We start from the raw sequence: 20,836 nt of genomic DNA, 5'->3' as shown, positions 1-20,836 counted from the left end.
CTGAGAAAGGAATACCAATCTCATACAGAATTTTATGGTGTTCGATGTAACATAAGTAGAAAATGAAATGCATTCCCAAGGTCTCAAGCAAAAATGAGCCTCGGTTTGATGCTTAATGTTCAAAAACCATGTACAATGAGAAGATCAACATTCACTATGTAAAGAACAACATGTAGGATTGGCAGAAGAACTTCTACAGCGCCCAGAACAAAGACGAGGACCTGCTCCCGTAAGCTCCATAAATGTTATGTGCGGGACATTGCTTCATGTCTGTTGTGAGATGAGAACACAATGATTTAGCATCTTACTTTGCTAATAGCTTTTAGTTGGGCTTCGGTGTGTGCTGACAATAGCTCCTTACACACTCCAAGATTACCTGCTTCCACCGCTAAAAACAAAGGGATGCAGCCATCCTGCAAATTAAAAATAAAGATATTTAATGGTATTTCATTTAATGTTAACAGCCATTATACCATCAATTCTCTTACATTAAAAAAAAAAAACATGGAAAGAAAAACCTAATATAATACTAATTAATTTGTTTTTTTCATTTTGGGGGGGGAGGGGGGTGGCCATCAGGCCTTAGATTAATTGTACGGCTTTTTTAAAGGTTGGACATTGGCCCATTTTTAAGGTTAGTTCCTCCGGGGGGCCCAGCCCTTAAGAGGAGGATGGCCTTCATCAGGGATAGGACGTGAAGCTTAAATTACAGGTTGCCATTGAGTGCCAATGTGGCTATCTAGGATCCCATTGAGTTGGCCAAGGTAGCCACAGTGACAATCAATGGGTTTATGTTTACAATTTATTTTTGATACATTGCGCTATTAATGTGAATGTATGTTTTATGTATATTATTGTAATATTTGTGTACTTCTAGAGTACATTTGGCTAATAGGGCTACTGGTCATTACTCGAAAGGGGGGATAATTTTTTTTAGGTGGTGGTGGTACAGTATGGGTGTGTTTATTGAAGGGTGGTTAGGACCCCTGGGAGGTGGTGGTAGGGGTTAACCTCTTGTTTGCCGTAGTAAACCATTGCACGGCAGTGCAGTTTAACGGTAATATGAATCCCTGTGGTGCCTAGTTAATGTATTTTCTACCATAAGGTTATGTAATAATACAGTACAAATATTACATTATTCTCCTATTTTATCACAATGCGGTAATTATTCCTAATCATCAGTTGCGTTAATTACAGCATCGCTACTCCACTTAAAATATTGCACCAGGTAAAATATGAGCGCAATCTTCATGACTTGGGTCAAAAGAATTGTGGTAAATGCACCCAATATTTGTTCTTTTTTATTGGGCGGGATATTAAGTCGGTTTTAACGCAGTTTGATTACTCTAGGCTCCTGTGTCGAAATGGTAAAGGACTGTGCAGTCTTCAATCACATGTTTCTTGTCAGCTAGAATATTTAATTATTGATTCCGTAGGTTCCTCTTCACGTCCTTTATCTATGCGGATTCTTTTTGGGGAATTCATTCCTGATGTAGAAGTTTTCTCATTCCCGAAAGTTGGAGCAATCTGTTCATTCCAGTTACTGTAACTATAATTACCCAATAATGCCTACGGACGGCCAGCAAGAGCTGGGGTGACAGAATTTGGCAGGATTAGGCGGCATTTATGACCGGCATGCATGATCGGCGCTTGCCAGACGCTCAAGCACGATCGCGCCCCTTGCCGGCCCTCACATGCGCATGAGCGGCCGGCAAGCACCGATCACGCATGCAGGTCACGCGTGCTGCCTCCAAATTCTGCCGCCCCCAAGTTTGGCGGTCTTAGGCCCAGGCCTATCGGACCTCATGGGAAATCCGCCACTGCCAAGTGATGCTTAGTATTTCTGCTGGTCAGCAATCTTTGCACTGAAATATCTCATAATTATCTTAAAGTGACAATTTCCTGTGTTGTTAAATTGACTCATTTCATGGTAGAAATCTTCCACTTCATTGTCTGTGTGCTGTGATGTTGGAGCATACACTTGAATTACTTCAAGCCTGTGTCTCTTTGAACTGAATGAAAATTTTTGCTGCTCTTTTTGATGAGCTTTCATACTCCACTATGCTGTTTCTCCATCTCTTGTTAACAATGACGCCTACTCCACAGATTCTTCTTATTTCCGTACATCTGTATGTAGCCATACCACCTATGGCTACTAACCTGCCCTACTCCTGGCAGTAAGCCCTGGTAAAGCAGGCCTGTCAGTAGGCAATATGTGGGAATTCCCCACTCACTGGTGCTGTACTTGAGTGACAGAGGGTGGCGGTGACATCAGGACTGAGCATGCCCAATCATGAAACAGACCTGATGCCCTCCACCTAGCTGTACTTAAGGGTGGTGCCACCTCAAATTTAGTAGTGCCTCTACCCCCTTGAGAGAGGCAGGTCACACAACCAAAAGCCTGACTATTGGGCCTTCTCTGGTCCTCTTCCTTTCAGGGGAGAGTGAGTGTGCATTGGGCAGAAGATTGCCATGTACTGCTGTTGGTGTACAGACAATAAACTGTTTTTGTTATTATACCTCTGGCCTGGTGTGTGATCTTACTGGGGGGAGAGGTTATCGGTTCTACCGTGGGAGATCATCTTCGGTTCACTGGAGCTTACGGCAGATGGAGGCGCTGCACTGCTAGAGATATGTAGGGTATGAGAGTGAGACAAGAACATAGCGCAAAACGCAAAATCGTGAAGTATGAAAAAATTGAGTATATATTAAAACATTAAAGGTTCTGTGTACATCAATAAAAAAATCAGTAAGCAATCATCGAGGCTAATCATCGAGGTAATAGGGTTACCACTCGCGGATCAGGAAATCGTAGATGATGTTGACACCAGTAATCCTGCAGCGGCAGCGTGCAACCTCCTAGGCGCCGTTCAAAAAGCTCCTCTGGAGTCCAACAGCACTCGTAGCAACGATGTCGGAAGGGGCCGTAGGTATGCTCCCCCGAGTGAAGTCCCGTGAGTCCGCCTGGTTCCTGCTCCAAACTCCGTGAACCGCACCTCCGATCAAGTGACTGGGGCGCAGCAGGCGCCCGCTGATGACGTCACGCGCGTAATGAGCCTCTCTCACAGGCTAGATGACAGTCCAATTGATATGGTAGTCCAGGAGTGTAACGGAGAAGTATGACCAAGCGGGGGCAAATCAAAGGGGCTAACTAATGCAACTGAGGCAAAGAATGGATAGATAACTATTTAAACAGTATATGGCATAAATCCAACGCTTTCGTAGCGCGGACGCTACTTCTTCTGGTGTCAATATCATCTACGGTTTCCTGATCCGGCGAGTGGTAACCCTATTATGCCTCGATGATTGCTTACTGATTTTTTTATTGATGTACGCAGAACCTTTAATGTTTTAATATATACTCAATTTATTTCATACTTCACGATTTTGCGTTGTGCGCTGTGTTCTTGTCTTACTCTCCTAGTTCCAGGGGTGTTGAGCCACCCCATACGACGGCTGCAGACGCAATTCATTACACCAAATATTGTAAGGTTTATTGACCAGTTTGCACATATTTGCATTATTAAGGCAATTAGTTTGTTACTTTTGCCATTTTTCACGCGGGTCTTGTTTTAGTTGCGCACTGTCTTTTTTTCTCGTTTTGTCAATGTAGGGTATGAATATGTAGGGTATGAAGCCTAGTCATGTGTCCCCACAAACATCGGCGGATGACTCAGCCCTCCTGTTCCCAGCAGGTATCATGCACCACACGACCAGTGATGGCAGAATATCCCGTAGGGTTGGGTTATACATGTAATATAACAGGTGTCCACTTTTTAATTCAGTGAGGTCTTCATCTTATTCTTCTTACAGTACTTCACCAAAGCCAAGAACATCCCATTTATTCTTTTCAAATTCGTCTTGCAGTTGTTCTTTACTGGAGAGTGTCCGGGGAGTTGTAGTTAGCCAGATTAGATTTAAATGACAGCTTTTGTTTAACCTCTGGGGATTCTTAGCACTCCCTGCCTTCATCCCGAACGCGCCCAGGGATAGTCCAACCTCTGGAGAATGAGGGCATTGCCTTTCAGTGAGCTCTATATTTGGGGAATAAGGCAAGCACCTTTCCCACTTTGAGGCAGTGCGATAAGGATTTGAGGGAAAGATGCCATTAAAAAAAAAAATAATAATAAAAAAAATAATATATATATATATATGTGCACGTTCACTGACGTCACCACATAGACGGTGACAACGCGTGGAGGTTTAAATTGTCTCTACACTACAGCAGCTGATTGCAAACGCTATACTCCTGGATACAAGCCGCACACTGCCGGTACTGAGGGCGCTGTGATCTTCATCCACAGCTTCACACACCCTGAAGTGGATCTACCCTGAGGCAAGCTCCGACGGAATCAGACGGCTAACTCTCCGTGCATCCAGCTATATCAGCTCTCGACCTCGACTCCGATCTGGTGACTCACTCGTGCAGAGATTTTCTCTCAATGGTCGGGTTTTATCTCCCCTTGTGAGAGCAGGTCCTTCAGACAATCTCTTTTTAACCATTTAATAAATTGTACACAGGGTTATGCTAAGGAGCTTGCGCTTCTCACTCTTTTTTTCTTATATTTTTATATGTGTATATATACATTTCAAATGAAATCACTGAACATACAGTACTTGATGCATTGTTGGGTTTTGTGGGTTAATGTTCCCCACTTACTTTGTCCTGGGTGAGTCTTGCATCCTTGTGCGATGCTTTTAGTAGTGTCTGGATTACATTGATGGCCCCACTGGGACGAAGAGCAGTGTAATGAAGCGGAAGCTGATCCCTAGGCTGAAAAAAGAAAGGCGTTATACATGTACTGTGGATTATGTTTACGTGAAAATGAGAATGTATAGAGAGAGGTGGGACGGGCTCTACTCAAATTGCCCTAAATAATTATGTATGAAACACTCACCTATATTAAGACAAAGAGCCTAAACATAAAAGCTGTACCGTAAAAAGTGAATAGATGGCAAAAATGCTAATTCAACAGTAATAATAATAATAATAATAATTCTCATTGACTGCCCCACACCTCTGGAACGCCCTTCCCTTCAATACCCGACTGGCACCCTCTCTATCCACCTTTAAGACCGACCTTAAGACACACTTGCTTAAAGTAGCATATGAGTAGCACCGTGGCTAATACTATACACATGATACATAAAGCTTGGCCCCCTGCAGACGCACTTACCAGAATTCCCTCCTACTGTCTCTGTACGTTCTTCATACCTACCAATTAGATTGGATATCCAAATTAGATACCAATTCGATTGTAAACTCTTCGGAGCAGGGACTCCTCTTCCTAAACGTTACTTTTATATCTGAAGCACTTATTCCCATGATATGTTATTTGTATTATTTGTTATTTATATGATTGTCACGTGTATTACTGCAGTGAAGCGCTATGTACCATTTGGCGCTATATAAATAAAGACATACATACATAAAGTTGTTAATGGTTTGGTCAATTAGGGTACATAATCCTCAAAAGTGAATTCCAGCATCCAGGTAACTCCTTCCTTTGTTAGTAAATCAATAAATGGGTCCTATCTCAGTTAGTATAATCCTCTGGTTTGTCCTCTTATTGTGCAGATAACCTCAGACCTCTTTACGTCCTCCAGATGATGGCGCTATGGAGAGTTGGTTTGTCCTCTTATTGTGCAGATAACCTCAGACCTCTTCACGTCCTCCAGATGATGGCGCTATGGAGAGTGGGTATGGCTGTGTTGCAACCCACTCACCGTAGCTTCATGACATCATCGTTGGATAACACGTGACAAGCTCTGGACAGAGTATGGCGGAGGGGAAGGAGTGAAGGGCCACCTCCACGGCTGATATTGCTGTAGCAATCTGTCTATTGATTTGGCATTGCTAGTGAGTGATATATTTTCTATTGTTTTATTGATATCTAAGTAAAAGCCGCACTATTTGGGCTCTCTGTTTTTACGCTTCTTCCTTAGAGAAGGTATAATTACAGTACAAGTGCAGGATGTAAATACTGTATGAACTACAGTATCATCTATTTCCCTGTAATGTATTTGGGTAATTTTAAATATTTTACAAATATTTGTTGCACTAATATGGTATTTGACATGTTATTGTGGAAGTCTGTTTGGCACTGTGCAGTATTTGCTGTTGATTCAGGTTTTAAGCCAAAGAATGGCATAGTTGACTTTTAAAAGTCTTATATACACAGTGTTGTGGGCCCAGTTAATCTTTTGAACAAAGTTAGTGTCTCAGTTAATCCATCGAGTTGTACTACCTAATATGACCAACAGAGGGCAGGGCTCACCAAGCATGATACAATGCAAGGCTACAAAAAGCATTACCATCCATTTAGACCAGGCCTGCACAACTCCAGTCCTCGAGGGCCGCAAAAAGGCCAGGTTTTCAGGATATCCCTAAATCGGCACAGCTGGCTCAATTGGTGGCTCAGTCATACTGAGCCAGCTGTGCTGAAGTAGGGATATCCTAAAAACCTGGCCTGTTTGGGGCCCTCGAGGACTGGAGTTCTGGAGGCCTGATTTAGACACATACCAGGGTTCAGTGCCCCTATGTGGGGTTTCTCTCAGTGATCCCATATTAACTATCATCGCCCTAAAGCAGCAATCCATACTGTATTTTTTTAAAGACCAGGATTGAAGTAGGGGGTCATCAGTGCTGAACCCCATTAATTTCAGCTCTGGGGAGCCCCTGCTTCCAGAGATACCACCGTATTGGGTGCCGCTAGCCTCTCCAGGGTTCACATTATGGCCACTAAAGCTCCCACAGACTGTGGGCCAATAGGAAGCCGTGACGTCATCAGGTGCGGTTTCCTATTGGCCCATGTGATGCAGGAGAAACTGGCACCCACTTCGAAGGGCTGCATCTCAGGAAGCAGGGGGTACCCGGAGCTGAAATTCACAGGGTTCAGCTCCGGAGGCCCCCTGCATCAATCCTGTATGGGAAAAGGAAAAAAGAACGGATTTATTTAAGGAGTGAGGCAAGGAGTTTACCTACTGTATGATTTTATATAAAAAGTGGTGTGTGTGTGTGTGTGTGTGTGTGTGGGTGTGGGTGTGGGTGTGTGTATGTGTGTGTGGGTGTGTGTATGTGGGTGTGTGTGTGGGTGTGTGTGTGTGGGTGTGTGTGTGTATGTGGGTGTGGGTGTGAGTGTGTGTATGTGGGTGTGGGTGTGTGTATGTGGGTGTGGGTGTGGGTGTGTGGACGTCACGTGACTTAGTGGATGAAGTAATACATTATGGCCAGCGATATGTACAGAACAATCCCAATTTACTGTACCCGGAGCAGTGGGCAGAAAAGCACAATGCTGTTGCTCTGGATACAGTAAAAGCCTTCGACTGCCTGTGGGAGGCTGATGTCTGCAGGAGGTCCATGCCAGCGGCAGGTCCATGCCGGCGGGAGGTCCATGCCGGCAGGAGGTCCATCCTTCCATTTCTCACTGCCGGGTGATGCCATGGTGAGGATTGCTTGGTTTAATAACTGACTCTTACTAATATCAACACTAAATGATTGAACGTCCAGTTACAATACCTTTCTTATACATTTATAATAAAATAATAACAGTCCACACTCCAGAGGTCTGGAATAAACACATGAAGGTTTAATGCAGAGTAGTGGTGTTTCCCCCACCCTATGGGAAATTTCCTGGCTACCAGGTGTGTGATGATGCTGCATACCTGCTGGCTCACAGAAGGTCTGAAATCCCGCTGATGTTGTTGGGGAAACAGGACAGGCTTTGGGGGTGATAGCTGGTTACCCTTCATTCTGGTGTCAGCGCCTCCATCTGCCGCAGACTCCAGAAGTGCTGAAGTTACTGCGGAAGAACTCTCTCACACTCCCCCTGATAGACTGCAGACTCAGGCAGGAGTATATTTGTAACAGGAACAGTCTTTATTCTTCTCAATAAAGAGCACAGCATGACAGTCCACAACTGCAATTCACTGGTCTCCAGCCTCAGGAGACAACATACTGCTGCTATGAATAGCTGCTGCAGCTATGCACAACAATAAACCCTGTTCAACTATACCTCTGCCTGGTGTCAGTTCCTGGGCAGGAGGGGTAAAGAGTCCAGTGTCGGGGACTGACATCCATATACCATGGGTCTCATCACCGCTGGAGGCGCTGAACCACTGATAAGAACACAGAGATCCACCTAAGCCTGTCCTGGTTTCATTACCATCTGTGCAGACGACTCAGTACTCCTGTGAGCCTAACAGGTACCGCACCACACACTCAGTAATACGTGTAGATCCACAGTTGTGGTCCCTATATGAGATTGGGGGGGGGGAGGGGAGAAACAGTGTTACACCAGTCACTCTCAAGGGAGAGACAACACTGAAAAAATTTAGGTGTGCAGCCCCTTAAGTACCGAGGGGGCGGGTCCAAGGTCTGATACCCTTAATGGGCAGAACATAGGCCTTAGCACGCCTCCACCCTTGTCACTCAAGGGATGTGCTTGCTGGTGGGGCAACCCCTGGATTGGGCCTAACACTGCCTGCACTGATACCAGGACTTACATGTCAGGCAGGGTAGATTAATAGCCAATCCAGGCATGGCTACAGTAGGATCAATGTTTCAGTCCTTCCTTAGATACTATATTAAACCTTCACATGTTTTTCCAGACCTCTAGAGTGTGAACTGTTGCTATTTTATAAGAGTGCCGTGATCTGTGGATGTCTGGGCACCCAAGTCAATTACCTTATACATTTATAATGTCTTGTATTCCACACATGGACGGGCCTGTGTGAGCACAAGTACATCACGGGGTACTTGGTCTCTTCTTGGAGTGTGGGTCGAGTCACTTCTCCTCCGCCTGCTGTTTTCGTGTGTAGTCTTCAGTACCTCTTGGGTCACCGGATTAACCCTCTCCTAGCCGGGGGTGGTGTTGTGGTAATATGGTTCCTCTGTATAAGATCCCTCTCCTCTGGTAGCATTCACATCTCACCGTTCAATCCGTGCATGCGCCACTTCCGCGTCCGGGCGGCGCTTGGAACGCATGAAACTGGAACCCAGGCCCTGCTCCCCTCCTATGGTGGCCTCGGAGGTCCAAAATCCAACGCCGAATAGAACAACGCGTTTCGCTCGTTACCAAGCTTCCTCAGGTTCTGTATACAGTATAGTAAAATACTTATCTGTTATCTGTTGTAGCTAGCCGCTAAGATAATGATTTATTTTATTTTTTTAATACTAGTGTTCTGGAGCAGGGGGTCTCCTTAGCTGAAATGCATTGATTTCAGCCTCGGGGACCCCCTGCTTCTTGAGTTACAGGGCTCGGTAAAGGGAGCTGGTATCTCCTGCAGTATTTAAATTCCCCGGTCACGTGACACGGAGGATTTGAAAATGGTGGGGGATACCGGCACCCCAAAGCGGGGCCTGTCTCGGAAAACAGGGGATCCCCGAGGCTGAAATTAATGGGGTTCAGCTCAGGACACCCCCTGCTCCCGTACACTAGTATTAGAATGAATATTTAAATTGCACGATCGCCTGTGAGAGCCGGGCATGGCTCAGACGCAGCGTCTCCGTGCAGCGCTTCCAGGCTGCAGTTTAAACAAATACTTATAGCGCAATAACACTTAAAAAAGAACAAAAAAAACAAGCAGTGCGATGTTGCATTTTTTTTAACGAACTTTGAAAAAAAATAGTGTTTTTTGTTAGTGAATACCGTTTTCACACGATTTATAGCGCGATAAAACAATACAAAGTCGCTCAGTAATGCACTGATTTTATCGAAGTTTAGTGAATAAGCCCCTTAGAATCAAGGATAGATGTATCAAACATTGCAGGGAACCCAGCAGTAGGGGAACTCGTCTTAGAAGAATCAGAAACAGGTATTTTTAACCATGTTTAATATGTTTAACTTCAGTGAAAGGTGAACCTGTCTTTAAAGCAGGAACCTTAGAATCCGTCAAAGGGACCTCAGACATTGCAGGGGAATCAGAGAAAGGGAAACTTGACTTTAAAGTTAAGCTGGAGTCTTGGCATTAATAATAGGTATATCAAATACTACTGTGCAGGAGAGTCAGAGAAAGAGGAGCCTGCTTTTAAATCTGGGGCTTTATAACTAGCAAGGGTTACAGCAGGTACTGCAGGAGAGGCAGAGAAAGGGGAAGCTGACTTTGAAACAGGATCCTTACATTCAGTAATAGAGACCTCAGACACTGCAGTGGGGTCGCAGAAAGGGAAACGAGATGTTAAAGCAGGAGTCTTAGAATTAGTAATAGGTTTATCCCGCACGGCAGGGGAGTCAAAGAAAGGGGAAGTTGCCTTTAAATCTAGGGCTTTGGACCCATCAAGGGTTACAGCAATTGCTGACGAGGAAACAGTGAGAGGTGTACTTGACTTTGAAAAAGGAACCGTGGAGAATTCATCTTTTGGCTCCTGGAATGGAAGGTCAGCTTGGGGCCCCCCAAGTAAACAAAATGGTGTACCCCAAGTGGGTTAAGCGCAGACTTGACTGCAGAGGGACTGCAGCATAGCAGAGATGGTGGCCATCTTCCATCCTAATGTAACTAGGTGTTAACTACAGTACAGGTGCAGCCACGAGTATTAGAGCTCTTGCCTTTTAAATTCTGGGGCAGTCTCACAGTAAATGCCTCAACATTGCTGCAACATTGCCTCAGAATTTCTGTGAGATTCGTAATGGCCCATGGGATTAACACAGCAGGGGTCCCTGCAGTCCCATTTAGTTTGAATGGGACTGCAGGGACCCCCCACTGTTAATCTGATGTGTCATTAAGAATCTCACAGAAATGTTGAGGCATTTACTGTGAGACTGCCCCAGAAGCTCCCAGAATTTCCCAGGTACAAGTGTTCTAATACTGGTGGCTGCATCTGTAGGAGCGACAACACTCTCCCTACCTCAGCTTGGTCCTTGTTTGGTCCGAGCATTGTACAGTATAACGGTGCTCATCTCCGATAGGAGGCGGACTCGCAGGGCTGAGGTAGGGGTATATGATCACCGACCACAGCCAGGGGATAGAATCCAGTTAGAGTAGTCGTATTCGTGATCCAGGCAGAGGTCAAGGCAGGTGGCAACGGTGCAAAGTTAGGACACAGGCTGGGGTCAAGGCAGGCGGCACAGGAGCGGTGGTCATGGTCACAGGCTACAGGGAGTCCAAAAGAACAGGGCAGGCCCAGGAACAGGGCACAATGGGGGCCAGGAACACAAGGAAAATCATACAATGCTCGGGCAGGGTCTGGGAGTCACTGACTGCTATTTAAGCCCTTGAACAGGTACTGCCAATTACCAAGTCCAGAAAGAGATCTGGCAGGAACCAAGATGGCCACAACAGCCATGTAAGGGCAAGTTCCAGCAAAACCCTGGACTGGAACCCTTACAGTATATAGTTAAATACTTATCTGTTTGTCTTCTCATAAGTAAGGGTCATTTAGTTAAACCCATTGCCCAAGAGTTATAAGCTTGCAGCCACGTCATGGCATGACCGCTTTACAGGTCCTAACACTAACTGTGAAAATTCTCATGTATCTCTGTAATGGAGGGAGAAATGTCATAGACCATTTTTCAACAGGTGCATAAATGCTTTGGCCAAAGAGATTAACTAAATTACCCTTACTTATGAGATGACAACAGATAAGTATTTTACTATATACTTTATAATTTGTGTGATGCATTGTAGCTTTTTGTGTTTTGTTGTACTTTATATCCTAAACACTACTTCTAGAATCACTTTACTCTCTCCTAAATCTGTCTCGGCGTCTCTCCCGCTGAAATCCCTCTCCGGGTTCCTATCAAATCTCATATCACACACTCAATTCTCCTCCTCACTTTTAAGGCTATACACTTTTCTGCCCCTCCTTACATCTCAGCCCTAATTTCTCACTATGCACCGTCCAAACTAGTGCGTTCTGCTCTCTACCCCTTTTATAAATAAAGCCCTCTCCTACCTAAAACCTTTCTCACTGACTGCCCCACACCTCTGGAATGCCCTTCCCCTCAACATCCGACTAGCACCCTCTCTCTCCCCCTTTAAGACCCATCGTAAAACCCACCTCTTTAACGAAGCATATGGGTAGCTCCATGGCTGATACTATACACTTCATACTTGCCGACACACTTACCGGAGAACAAACTCCTACTGTCTCTGTACGTTCTTCCTACTTACCACTTAGATTGTAAGCTCTTTGGGGCAGGTACTCTTTTTCCTAATGTTACTTTTACTTTTACTGAAGCATTTATTCCCATTATGTGTTATATTATTGTCACATTTATTACTCCTGTGACGCACTAAGTACATAGCTGGCGTTATAAAAATAAAGATATACATACATACCCCATACTTTTTTTTTGTTTACTCCTTTTTCTCTTTCAATCCCCAAATTCAGCCTTTCACCAAACTGTACCACTTCCATTTCCTCAACATTGCCAGAATCTGTACCAATCCTGACCTCAGATTTAACCAGTGTTAATTTACCCCCTCTTAATGTCCCGTCTCAGCTACTGTAATCTCCTCCTAACTAGCTTCCCACTATGTCGTCGGTCCCCACTCCAACTAATAACAAACACCAATTACATTTTTTGGGGGGTGAAAACATGAATTGTAAACAGAATTACTGTTCTATTTTCAATATTTAAAGTACTGTACGGCAAATGACGCAATATACAAATATTTGTTTTAAAAAAAATGCATTAATAAAATAAATATACACAGTGATCAGAGTGTGAGGTCACAGTATATCCCTAGATTTATTTTAGAGCTTACATCGTCTTATCTTTTTTTAAACAACCATTTATTTATTTTTCCCTTTCTATATAGCAAATATATTGCTTAAATACGCCTTCAACGTGGTTAAAATAACTATGCTGAAATGTTTCACAGGTTTAGAATTTCATGAAAATAGGTATAATACTGCTTTATTTTTTTTTATTTTTTTAGCACTTTGACCACTGATTATACATAAAGTAACAATCAACAAGCTTTCATAGACATCCACTTAATATTGCCTTTGGTTAATCCGTCTGCATCTCGGGAGAGGGGCTGGCTTGGAGTGAATAGAATCATTGTACTGTGCAGAGAATTACAAAAACTCCCATTGGCATCGGTTCAGTAATTAAGTCTAATCTTACAGGGCTTTCCCGCCAAACAGGCCGCCGCCACTGAACGACCATTCATTTCGGATCGCCTCATTTCAGTCCCGAGCATTGGAAATGAGAGCACGTGACGCCAGTGCTGTCCTTCAGTAACTCCGCTTATGAACAGAATGACGTCATATCAATGTCAAATAGTCCCATTGTAATTATTACTGCCATTTTCTTGAAATCCCTTTTGTAAACTTTCTGGAGGAAGTTTGACTTGGTCTAGTACAGGGGCCATCAACAGGTCAGGTTTTAAGAATACCCCTGCTTCAGCACAGGTGGCTCAGTCATTGACTGCTGAAGCAGGGATGACCTTAAAACCTGACCTGTTGGTGACCTTTGAGGACTGGCGTTGACCGCCCCTGGTCTACTATGTAACATTTCTGAACATCTGTTTTATGAAAATATAAATCTGAATATACAGTAGTAACTGGGAAAAAATGAGATTCTGCTAGACCAGGGGTCTCCAAACTCAGTCATCAAAGGCTACAAACAGGTCAGCTTTTCAGGATATCCCTGCTTCAGCACAGGTGGCTCAATCAGTGGCTCAATTGAAGACTGAGTTCTGTGTTTTTTTAAATAAATCAGTGCTGTACTATAAAAAAAAATGCTACTAGTTATTTTCTCAAACTCTGAATGACATTTTGAATGTATTATAATGTAACAAGCATTTTTTGTTTCTATATTGTGGAGAAGGAGTGGCTCAGTGAGTAAAGACACTGACTGGCACTGAGTTCGAAGCAGGGGAAACTGGTTCAGTTCCTGGTGTCGACTCCTTGGGACCTTGGGCAAGTCACTTTATCTCCGTGTGCCTCTGTAAAAGCGCTACGTAAAACTAGCAGCACTATACAAGAACATGCTATTATTATTAGTATTATAGCAACCATTTACAAAGTCACATCCCCTTCCTCTTCTAAGACAGGCTCTGGCACACCCCTTTTTGAGCCCTGCCCTCTCTCTAGCAGTGCACCAATTGTATCTAGTGACTGCCTGGTCCCATGATCTTCCCCACAGAACTTTGCATCTTTGGTCCTCTTCTGCTGCGCTGACAGCCATTTACTGAACCCCCGAGCCGAGTCTTCGCCGAACGATCACAGGAGAATGGATCGACCGGCAACTTAGCTAATTACTTATCATTGTGTGGATTGTATTGATGCACATATTAAAGGGAACAAAAATAAAATATTTTTTTTTTTTACAACGGCAGCTTGGACTGCACGGCAGCTTGGACTGCACGGCAGCTTGGACTGCTGCTTTAACATCGGTTGAACTCGATGGACGTATGTGTGTTTTTTCAACCTCCCCTACTTTGTAACTCTGTAGCCCACAATAAAAGAGCACATGCACTTACCCCTCCAGGGATGGCTGGGTCTGCTTTCTTAGCAAGCAGGAGTCGAACGATCTCGTCTTTAGAGTGAGCAGCAGCCACGTGTAACACGGTGCGGCTGTCCTGGAGTGTAACAGGAAAGAGAGAGGAACATGTTACAGACGTGTAACAAGGGTTTCATCGCATTCATATCAAATACACTCTGACCATCCTCAAGTCCTGTCTGAAAATTCAACTTTTAAAAGGAGCAATGCCATATAGCCGACCAAAAAAACCCCCACATCTTTATTTGGCTACTCTAACTTAAGCACTTCTAACCCTGCTAAAAGAAGATATATCGCTATTTTTCAATCCATTTGTTTTGTTTTTTTACCCTTTAGCCCGTTTTGTCCCTATCAGAGGAATACTGGGAGAGGGTGCTGGCGCTTGGTGAACATATAGTGACATTAGACACCATAGGAGTAGCCAGAGGAAATGAACCTCTTGCTAGTGTAACGGGTATTCCACCCCACCCAATCTCATATATAGTGTGGGTGAGTAGAACATGCGGTGTTACCGGTGTGGTGCGTATACCTGCAGGCTCACAGGAGGTCTGAGCCTCCGCTAATGAGAGCCTGGGATGAATCCTCTGGAACGAATCTTCTTTTACAGCGCCTCCACCTATGTAGGATTCTATGGACGTGTAGAATGACCCTACATAGGAACCCAATTAGAAACCACACACACAGTCAGTGATTATAATAACTAAGGGCTTTACTATGAACATGAAGAATATCATAATCATTTACATAACCTCATAACCTGTGTCCCTCTCACGAGGAGACACTACCCGTGACGTCTCGCAGGACGTTTCCCCAACACTAGGTGATCCCACCCAGTGTCCAGTGAAACCCCCACACCCAATGTCCCGTACTCCTACGGAGATAGTCAATGGGTGACTGCGCAGTCACTAAAACCTCTAGGCCTGTTGGTGCACATGTGTTGGTATAATACCTGCCGAGCACTCCGGTGCTCGGGTCCGCAACAGACTACTCACTAACCACTAGCTCCTAACTCACTAATCCTAATGCGCCTGCAGACAGTAACACACACTGCACTCAGTACACGCAGCGTCAACATGCAACACTCATACACAGTAACCTGGAACCCGCAGCAAACACACTGCTCGCACGCTGTGCCTATTTGCCAGTGCGCACAGCACTACCCGCTGTGGCACTGCCAAACCTGCACCTTACATACACTAAGGGTGACCTCCCTATCTAGGGCCGCCCCTTTTCAGTTACCCACTAACCTGGTGGGGAGTTGGGGCCTACCTGGAGGTGAGGGTACCTATCTGGATGCAGGAGCTGCACTCACTCCCTGCATCCTTCCTTCCCCTTCAGCTCCGCTGCTCCAACTGACATGACCAAAGCCCGGGAAATGTATCTATCTCCCTCCAGGGCAGTCCTACAGCCCTATTGGCTCCTATCAGGCACCTGGTGCCTGCCTCGCTATGCCCCATTGGAGTTGTAGTCCCATGGAGCCTTAAAGCACATAGGGACCGCGTGCGCGCCTTTCCTATGCCTGCACTAGCTCCTAATGGTCGCCTCACTGTTTCCTGCTCTGTCCCTACTCTCGCGCGACTCTCCTGCGCTTTCCCTGCCCTCACGCAACTGCTCCCTGGCGCTAGGGTTCTCCCTGCGCATGCGCGACTATCTCGGGCCGCCGGGGACTCACTGCGCATGCGCGACCCGGCGCAACATGGTGGCGCCCTATTCGCCCGGCTCCGGGAGCGCCGGGAGCCCTGAGATGCGCGTGCGGCCGGTTGCCAAGGCCGAGCCGGGACCTGACCGCCCTCTCCCCTGCCACTGCCGAACGGAGCCGCCATTGGACGCGGCGGCCCCCGCGATCGGCAGCAAGGTGAGGGGGGTGCGGTAGCGCTGGGGAGACCTGGCTACACTCTCCCCCTGGTGAAACACCCAACGCCCTCGCTTGGGGAACGACATAGCATGGTACAATTTCACATACTGAATATTTTCGTGGCATAACCCGTACACATAACATATCGATTTTGCACATCAGGTTACATGATACATCACCCCCAGTAACCGAGACCAGCTGAGACCATTGATGGGATGCCCCGAACTGAACACGTGGGGGTTCCTCACTTTTGCGTCCGTGAGCCTCCCCCAGAAAATTTTTCTGAAGAGCACACTCTAAAGCGACAGTTACTGGCTCTTCGCTACTTCCTCCCCCTGGTGGAAGGAGTAGCACAGTGTCTCTGAAGCACACCTTTACCCGGTCATCTGCGGCAGGGATGCGGTAGACCAGGAGGCCAGGACCTTTCCCGCGGTCCACTACCTGGGGAATGGGGCGCTCCTTTTTGGGCTTGAAGGAGGCAGCTTTCCCTGAATCTCTCTCCACACAGTCTTTGTCCCCATAAGTTTGCGAGGCTTCCACTGAGAAGCGAGCACTGGACAATGTCTCGGTTTCACCTGGCAGGGGGGAAAAAGTAGACACCTTACCCCTGCGGTGACTCACGGTGGCCAACAGGTCCTCGGGGACGCTGTCAGTTCCCACCTTGGTGGTATCGGGACCTGTCCCCAACTCTTCTGGGACAGTCCACTCACTGATTCGAACTTCGGGAGCGTTGGATCCCAGTACTGGGACCACTTGTGTCGGAGCACACGGGCTCACACTCCGCTCAGGAACCGTAGCTTTGGCCTTCTTCACGGCCACCTCCATCGGAGTCTGTGGGGAACAAGGGGGTTCCTTACCACTCGGCTGGCTGACGATAGGCTTCCCTTCTTCCGGAAGGATCGGCGGTAGACACTGGTCCACTCTCTTCCCTGGACAGCTTACTTCTAATGAGGACACCTCCGCCAGGACGCGATGAAGAGGGGAGCCCTTCGCCCGGGCGACCAGACTTAAGGAGCCATCGTGCTCCGCGGTCACCTGGAGGCTCACCCCCGACACCCCTGGGGCAGTCGACTCACCCTTGTCGTCTGTAGGTACTGGTCCCAAGCCTAGGACCGATGGTACCTCCGTAGTAGGTCTGACTGACCATCGTAGGGCACACGGGCCCACAGCAGGGTCCGCAACATCGGAATACACCTCTTCTAGGGTACACGGACCCACAGCAGACTCTGTATCCTCTGCATTACCGCTGGGGTGGTTCGCCGGTAGGCGCATCGCCACCGATGGGACTTCCACCTTTTCCCCGGAAGATATCATGATCGAATCCTCCGCAAGGTAGTCACCAGATTCTTCTGAAATGCAGCCAGTGGTTGTGGGTACGAAGCTGGCGTGCTCCAGTACCTCCACTGCAGTCGCGCTCTTCTCCGCCAAGGGTTCACTTAGCTCCTTAGCTGGCTCTGTAGGCTGGGGTACAATAGGCATCAAGAAAATTGCACCGCAACAATCACATTGAGGTTCCCACGCCAGTGCACCTCTAGGACAGTCACAGGTGGGGCTAAAGCACTGCGTACACGGCTCCCCATCTACCTCGGTGATCCTGAAGTCTAGTGGCACTTGAGACATGACGGCTCCCTCGTCATAGGCTTCTTGCAAGCAGGGGCACAGTAGCATAAGGAGATCTATTCCTGGCACTCGCCAGGGCACATACACATTAGGGTGTATCCCCTGACAGTCTATCTCATCCTCATGCATCATCTCATCCTCATGCATCATCTCATCCTCAGAGATCAGAGTGTCTATCACAGCGTCCACGTAATGTTGAAGATAACCGTGCTTGCTCCCCCTGGTGGAATCTAAAGGAAGGGCACTTTTTACAGGGAATTGTTTTTCGCTCGGCACTGAGTCACTCACATCACAGGGGAGGGGCTCTGATTTTCGCGCCAAACCTGGACAGAATGTTGCGACATCTTTCTGTGCAGGCTTGCAGTCAGCAGCACGTGCGCTCTCCTGATTTGTCGGGAGACGCCATTTTGTTGGGTCGGCATAGACTAGGGGGTACCCTTCTGAGGGCCCCCCGGGCATGAACAGCGCGGACGGTGCCTCTGCCAGGCATATATCCTCAGTGTGAGTTACAACAAAAAGTATGGTTTTCCATGTGGACGTGGGATCTTGTTCTTCCTCTAAGACACATGCCCACGGCCACCCAGGAATTTTACACATATACTCCCGGACTTTAACCGCGGGTATAAGAGCGGGAACGCCTCCTACCGCCACTACCTGGCCAGGTTCCATATACTGCCGCAAAGCCCAGGCAAGGACCTCGTCTCTGGACTTCACAAACATGGCGACAAAAATAGGAACGGGACAATTTAGAAAAAATGGACAGGGCACCCCAGGTGTATCTCAGCAGCGCCTCCAAATGTAACGGGTATTCCACCCCACCCAATCTCATATATAGTGTGGGTGAGTAGAACATGCGGTGTTACCGGTGTGGTGCGTATACCTGCAGGCTCACAGGAGGTCTGAGCCTCCGCTAATGAGAGCCTGGGGTGAATCCTCTGGAACGAATCTTCTTTTACAGCGCCTCCACCTATGTAGGATTCTATGGACGTGTAGAATGACCCTACATAGGAACCCAATTAGAAACCACACATACAGTCAGTGATTATAATAACTAAGGGCTTTACTATGAACATGAAGAATATCATAATCATTTACATAACCTCATAACCTGTGTCCCTCTCACGAGGAGACACTACCCGTGACGTCTCGCAGGACGTTTCCCCAACACTAGGTGATCCCACCCAGTGTCCAGTGAAACCCCCACACCCAATGTCCCGTACTCCTACGGAGATAGTCAATGGGTGACTGCGCAGTCACTAAAACCTCTAGGCCTGTTGGTGCACATGTGTTGGTATAATACCTGCCGAGCACTCCGGTGCTCGGGTCCGCAACAGTCTTCTCAAAGGATCAGTCGGTGAGGACTCCTCCAACCGAACTCCTGCACTTGTGGACCGCTAGGGCGGTCCCCTCGGGAACACAGTCTCTGTGGACCCCAACGTGGGTCCAACTGCTTTCCGGGAACAGCAACCGCCGCACTTTCACTATCTATCTAACGGGCAGTAGCGTGACAGGAACCCTAACCTAGGGCCTGTCCCTGAGTAACCGCAACCTGAGGTGACATGGGGAAAACTCCTAGGGCCTGCGGGGTTAATTACCTACCCCCCTCCCCTACTACCCCAAGTCCAGACTACTCACTAACCACTAGTTCCTAACTCACTAATCCTAACGCGCCTGCAGACAGTAACACACACTGCACTCAGTACACGCAGCGTCAACATGCAACACTCATACACAGTAACCTGGAACCCGCAGCAAACACACTGCTCGCACGCTGTGCCTATTTGCCAGTGCGCACAGCACTACCCGCTGTGGCACTGCCAAACCTGCACCTTACATACACTAAGGGTGACCTCCCTATCTAGGGCCGCCCCTTTTCAGTTACCCACTAACCTGGTGGGGAGTTGGGGCCTACCTGGAGGTGAGGGTACCTATCTGGATGCAGGAGCTGCACTCACTCCCTGCATCCTTCCTTCCCCTTCAGCTCCGCTGCTCCAACTGACATGACCAAAGCCCGGGAAATGTATCTATCTCCCTCCAGGGCAGTCCTACAGCCCTATTGGCTCCTATCAGGCACCTGGTGCCTGCCTCGCTATGCCCCATGGGAGTTGTAGTCCCATGGAGCCTAAAAGCACATAGGTACCGTGTGCGCGCCTTTCCTATGCCTGCACTAGCTCCTAATGGCCGCCTCACTGTTTCCTGCTCTGTCCCTACTCTCGCGCGACTCTCCTGCGCTTTCCCTGCCCTCACGCAACTGCTCCCTGGCGCTAGGGTTCTCCCTGCGCATGCGCGACTATCTCGGGCCGCCAGGGACTCACTGCGCATGCGCGACCCGGCGCAACATGGCGGCGCCCTATTCGCCCGGCTCCGGGAGCGCCGGGAGCCCTGAGATGCGCGTGCGGCCTTGGCAACCGGCCGCACGCGTCCCCGGCAACCCCCGAGCCGGGACCTGACTGCCCTCTCCCCTGCCACTGCCGAACGGAGCCGCCATTGGACGCGGCGGCCCCCGCGATCGGCAGCAAGGTGAGGGGGGTGCGGTAGCGCTGGGGAGACCTGGCTACACTAGTCTCAGCTCGCCATGTTTCAAACTAACCTGAATTTTTTTTTCTAAATACAGTACTTACTGTACAGATGTCACTTTGGTCCTAAAAGGCATTTTAATAGAATGTTATCACAAGCTCAATACAAATATCAGACGCACTATCTCGTTAACTGTTTTAGAAATAATTGTTATTTGAAATATTTTGGTTAATGAACATCAATAATGAATACATAAAAAAAAGTAGAATTTAGATAAACATATCAGATATTTACAGTACATGTTTCTGTTCAAAACATTTTCTAATGTATTTTTTAATTTTATTTGCTTTTACTGCCTTTGCTGGGCATCTCATCCAAGCATCTACCACAC

General features: G+C 47.2%; 1 protein-coding gene across 1 annotated transcript in view; it reads right to left on the bottom strand.

Moving 5' to 3' along the window:
- LOC142476069 (uncharacterized) overlaps positions 1-20,836 on the bottom strand; it is a 166,995-nt gene that overhangs the window by 110,061 nt on the left and 36,098 nt on the right. The window contains exons 3-5 of the mRNA XM_075581639.1: positions 14,434-14,532; positions 4,661-4,774; positions 309-413 (exon numbers count right to left, since the gene is read on the bottom strand). Of these exons, the coding sequence (XP_075437754.1) occupies positions 309-413; positions 4,661-4,774; positions 14,434-14,532 (318 nt within the window). The remainder of the gene's footprint in view (positions 1-308; positions 414-4,660; positions 4,775-14,433; positions 14,533-20,836) is intronic.

This window comes from Ascaphus truei, chromosome 2 (assembly GCF_040206685.1).
Source record: "Ascaphus truei isolate aAscTru1 chromosome 2, aAscTru1.hap1, whole genome shotgun sequence".
Classification (NCBI taxonomy): domain Eukaryota; kingdom Metazoa; phylum Chordata; class Amphibia; order Anura; family Ascaphidae; genus Ascaphus; species Ascaphus truei.
Note: the sequence above shows the minus strand (reverse complement) of the source record. Positions and strands in the feature narration are given on the sequence as shown.